The sequence below is a fragment of the Cajanus cajan genome, chromosome 8 (assembly GCF_000230855.2).
Source record: "Cajanus cajan strain Asha chromosome 8, NIPB_CcT2T_4, whole genome shotgun sequence".
Classification (NCBI taxonomy): Eukaryota; Viridiplantae; Streptophyta; class Magnoliopsida; order Fabales; family Fabaceae; genus Cajanus; species Cajanus cajan.
This window is the reverse complement of record NC_138524.1, coordinates 6500966-6506335: the sequence shown is the minus strand read 5'-3', so window position 1 is coordinate 6506335 and position 5370 is coordinate 6500966. Positions and strand designations below refer to the sequence as shown.

Genomic DNA, 5370 nt, shown 5'->3' with positions numbered 1-5370 from the left:
GACAATAAATGATAAACTTTATTAAAGTATTGAATGTAAGAATAGAAAGAAAAAAAAAGTTATAGTTAGTTAAACAAGGTATGTAAATATTGTAAATCTCTCTTGATGGATTGGTATCAAATAATAAAAAAGTTAAAATTGAGTAAAATAAGTTCATTTGCTAAATAAGCCAATTTTAATTAAACATGATCATAGATGAATTTAATCAATTATAAAATAACTGAAATGATACATGAAAATTGTCAACTTTAGAATTTTAACAATATGGTCATAATCATTGCAAATAGGGAGAGGAGTGGAGCACATGCATTCCCTCATTCAAACTCATATCCACAATGTTGACCCCTATCTTAAAAATTTCGCTCTAGATTGATTGTAAGAAGTTTTTTTCGTTATAAGATCATAAAGGCCAATTTGCTCCACTTCCCTTTTAGTCGAGTAAAGAGACCACTTGAATTTAAGCCTACCCGCTTCAATTATTCAATTCAAACCTTTCATTTATTATTTGTCAAAAAGTTGTTGTGATGGTTATCTTAGTCAATTAGTATTTTATGACAAATATTATAGATTTAAAAATAAAACGCTAACCACATTTAATTTTTTTAGCAATATTATTATTTTCATTTCATTAACAAGTGTTCTTTGGCGGTATCTAATAATGTGTAGTCTTCCTTCTGCTTTGACTATGCCAAATTTGTTCTTCCAAAGACATTTACGTGACCCACCCATCTCCTAGAAAAGGAAAAAATGGAAGAAAAGAGAAATCAACAAAAGCATGTGAATGAAACAAACAAAACACTCAATTTTCAATTGTAGGGTTCTTCGTAAATTGCATTGATTGGTCTTCTTCTGTAATGCAGTCTGACTGACTTCATTTAAAATATAAATTTCATCAAAATTAATTCAATTTAAGTAAATTTTCAATTCAACGTGAATTACTGAAAAATTCTTAATTCTTATTTTTCAACTCTTTTTTTTTTCTTTTTCATGTTAACCAAACTCATTTAACTTTAAACAATCCTAATTTCAAATACTCAAGGGAACGAACAATAGTACACTTAAATTCATAGAGCAAATTGTAACATTAATATATATATATATATATAACACGATGACTATAAAAATACAAATTAGCTGCGGGCTACCATTTTGATTAAGCCACTTCAGCATTCCCTACAGTTTTCACGATTTTCTCCCTTTGGCGTTTCCATTGTTACACCCTTTGATCTACCATACAAATTGAAAATAATGGAAATACAACATCACCCACCCACGCACGAAACCCACCCAATGAGAAAGTAAAACTTAACATCTAGTCACAATTAAAAAGTTGTCACTCACTATCTCACTAGTCAAAAGAGCATCTAGGAATAAGCAAATGGCGGGAACCAAAAAAAAAGAAGAAAAAAGGTTACAATTAAAAATATATAAGTATGTCATTGATGTTGATGACATGTTTGACTAGGGTTCAGACTCGGAAATTTTTTCCGGTGAAGGTTTGACCGAATTGCCAATTGGGCGGAGCAATGTTCCAGGAGGTGGAGGTGCGGCGGTCGCTGCCCGTGACGCGGAAGGACAAGGCCTGGCCCACCAAAACCGCGTTCGATTGCCAATTTTGCCCCCAGTTTCGGCTCATGGGCATCCACCCGGTTCGCGTGCCCTTCACGTAGGTGCGCACGATATCACCCGCACCCGCGACGTTGCTAATGAGCACCAGGTTGAAGTAACGGAATCCGTTGATCGTGAACCTCACCCCTCCGTGCTTTCTGCATGGCACCCTGCGTAAATACCAACCAACCTCGTCAACTTTTTTGACCTTCCAAAACCAACCAACCTACCCCACCAATACCACCACACCCATATAACTAACACAGTTAATAACATTTCTAATTCTAGACACATGGTTGAGTAGACACTACCATCCAATAGGGATGCACGTAATTAATTTTTGCGCTGCGTTGACGTACCAAACACATTAGATTCGAGATTGCCATAACACCGCCGAAAGTGACTATAAAGTTTAAATAATTAAAACAGGACCCCATAAATCCCTTGTACGTGAGCTTAACGAACAAACAACAAGTTCCGTCACACGATTGTCCTAACGGCTGAAGGTTTTGAGTGAAAGAAACCCCAAATTTAGTGACAAAGAGACTACTAATAAAGAACCCTACCCCACATCCATGCCGTGTACTGTATTACATATCACATTGACTAAAGTAACCATCCATATGGGAAATGAATTACTAGTAACTAGTAACTAGTAACTACCTAGGGAAAGGGAAATGTTAAGTTACTGGCTCCTTTCCATGTCACCATCCCAGTCATGCCATTGCCTAGTACTATAACAAGTCAATATAACCCTCTTTTTTGTTTTTTTTCTTATATAAGTAAAAGACTAATTTAGGTCTGTAAAAAAAATAACTTGCACAGTAATAATAAAAAAAATGGATAGTAAAATGAAGTGAAGGGAGGTGTTAGTTACCGGCGATATGCGACGGGGACGATGCCGGCGCGGTATTCGGCGATTTTAAGGAACATGGGCATGGCGAGGTCGAAGTGAGGGCGAGGGGGGTTGCACCAGCCGCCATTGTCGTTTGGAAGAGCGTAGTTAGGAGGGCAAAAGTTAGTGGCGGTGATGAAGATGGAAGGGCTTCCAGAGTGACACCACTCTCTGTCGTTTGCGCACTTAATCTCAAAGCAAGCGCCGCAGCTAAGGCCGTTGTTGAAAAGCGCCGTGCTCAGCGCCGCCGTGTTCACGCCGTACCCTTGGCTGTACAGGTTCCCGTACCCACACGCTCCACCTGAACATACAACATACAAAATGTGGTTGCTTAGTTAGGAACATTGTGAGTTGTGAGTTGTGAGTTGTGAGTGCATGGTGAGTTAGTTAGTTAGTTACCGACCCATGGTGCCGGAAGCGTCGGAGCCTCCGTAGAAGGTGGCGTGAGCACCTTGCCACGCGCCGCCAGAGTAAACACCTGGGATTCGAGCTTCCACCACCCATGTTAAAGAGACAATGAGCGCAATGCAGAGCAATTTGGCCATGGACATTGCTTTTTTAGAACAAACAAACAACACCTCTGAGTCTGAGGTGAGATTTGGAGATGAGAGGCGATTGGTCACTGGGAGAGGCTGCTGTACTTATGGAGCAGGGGAGGCGCTACTGCCAGCTTGCACTGCAGGGGCAATTTTTGGAATTTTTTTACTTTTCTTTCATTTCAATTTTTAAATAAAACATAACATATATGCTATTCTTTTCACTTTTCATACAAAATCAAAAAACATTTCTGTCACTCCATTCTTCAACAAGTATAAACCACCTTCCAATTGTATTCAGACATAATCGATTACGTGTGGGCTCCACTTTCCACACCACCTCACGCTCTTCACATGCGAGTGATAATGATAATAAAAAAAACCCTTTTCTTCATTTCCTTTTATTTCTTTCGCACCCATTGTCAATAAAATAATTATTATGCTGAAGGTGCATGATCTCAAAATAGGTTACGTAGTACGTGATTGTTAAATAGGAAAAGTAAAAGAAATAGAAGCGCAACAGATAACAACATGAAAAGGGCAATTATTTTAGCGGATAGACAAAAGCACCCCTGGAATCTCTGCACATCACGATGAGGTTACGTGACATCAGAACGCATATTAGTGGGAAAAGACTGTTGAATATGGTGTGGCAAATTTAGTCCCACATCGAATAAGTTTTTTTTGATGTGGCCAAATTAGTCCCACATTGGATAGGTTTGGGAATGTGTAGTGCCTTAGGTTCTATATATAGAAACCCTTCCCTTCACTTTGAAATCATCCCAACTACAAGTTCATTTGTAACTTCTAAGGCTTGTAGTTTTCTCTTCTCTCTCTATTGTAATATTTCTTAGTGAAATATATTTGGTAGTGTCCGAGGAAGTAGGCATAATTGGCTGAACCTCGTTAAATTCTTGGTGTTCTTTCTTTCTTGTTTTGCTTTTGGTTTAAAATTTGCTAGACGTTTCCGCAACAATTGGTATCAAGAGCCAGGTTATTTTAAGGAAAAAACACTATGCTCTGTGCGCTGTAGGTATTCTATAGTCGGCACATCAGAAAATTTTTCCTTAATCCTGGATTTTTTATTATTTGACATTTAGCAAATTTTAAACCTCTGTTCAAATTGAGCTGAGATGGCAAACGAAGAAAATCCACTTAGAATTACATCATCAACTTTGAATGCTTCTTCAAGCATTTTGCAAAGAGCTGTTGGTGGGAATCCAAGGTTGATGGTAGAGATTTTCGATGGCAGCGGTCATTTCGGCATGTGGCAAAGTGAGGTTCTAGATGCTCTTTTTCAGCAAGGTCTAGACATTACAATTGAAGGAAAGAAACCAGAAAGTATGGGAGAGGAAGATTGGAAGACCCTCAATCGATTGGCATGTGGTACAATAAGGTCATGCTTATCAAGAGAGCAGAAGTATGCATTCTGCAAAGAGACCTCTGCTAGTAAGTTGATGACGGAGTTGGAGGAAAAGTTCTTGAAGAAAAGCCGTCAGAATAAACTTCACATGAAGAAAAGGCTGTTTCGGTTCACTTACATTCCTGGTGCCACAATGAATGATCACATCACTAGTTTTAATCAGCTTGTTGCTGATTTGTTAAACCTGGACGTGACTTTTGAAGATGAGGATCTTGCCCTAATGTTGTTGGGATCACTTCCTGAAGAGTTTGAGTTTCTGGAAACAACTCTACTCCATGGGAAGGTTGCTGTGTCTCTAAATGAAGTTTGTGGAGCCCTATACAGCTATGAACTGAGGAGAAAAGACAAAAAAGATAGCTCAGAGAAGGCTAATGAAGCTTTGGTTGCAAGAGGACGTCCGGTGATCCAGGCGAAAGGAAAGAAGAAGCGATCGAAGTCGAAGGCTAAAGTTGGGAAAGATGAGTGTGCCTTTTGTCGAGAAAAGGGGCATTGGAAGAAAGATTGTCCTAAACTAAAAAACAAAGGTCAATCTAAGACTGTTGCAGATTCAAATGTAGCTGAGTATGTTGATGACTCAGATTATTCACTTGCTGTTTCTGGTTCAACCAGCTCTTCTAGTGCTTGGCTTCTTGATTCGGGATGCAGCAATCATATGTGTCCTAATCGAGAATGGTTCTATGATTTCAGAGAACTAGAAGAAGGAGTTGTTTATACAGCAAATGATGTTCCTCTTACCACACATGGGATTGGTTCTATTCGATTGAAGAATCGTGATGGAGCAATCAGAACTTTGAAGGATGTTCGTTTTGTCCCGAGTTTATCAAGAAATCTCATTTCTGTGGGAGTCTTAGAAGAGAAGGGTTTCATGGTGCACGCAGAAGGTGGAGTAATGAAGATAATCTCTGGAG

At 38.9% G+C, this 5370-nt stretch overlaps 1 protein-coding gene across 1 annotated transcript; it reads right to left on the bottom strand.

Annotated features, from left to right (window-relative positions):
* Positions 1-1063: 1063 nt before the first annotated feature.
* Positions 1064-3151, bottom strand: LOC109799114 (expansin-A4). Its single transcript, XM_020359627.3, has 3 exons — positions 2907-3151; positions 2486-2804; positions 1064-1778 (listed from the first exon to the last, which is right to left on the bottom strand). The coding sequence occupies exons 1-3, from the start codon at positions 3052-3054 to the stop codon at positions 1469-1471; spliced, it is 777 nt and encodes a 258-aa protein (XP_020215216.1). The 5' UTR covers positions 3055-3151; the 3' UTR covers positions 1064-1468.
* Between the last annotated feature and the right edge of the window lie 2219 nt (positions 3152-5370).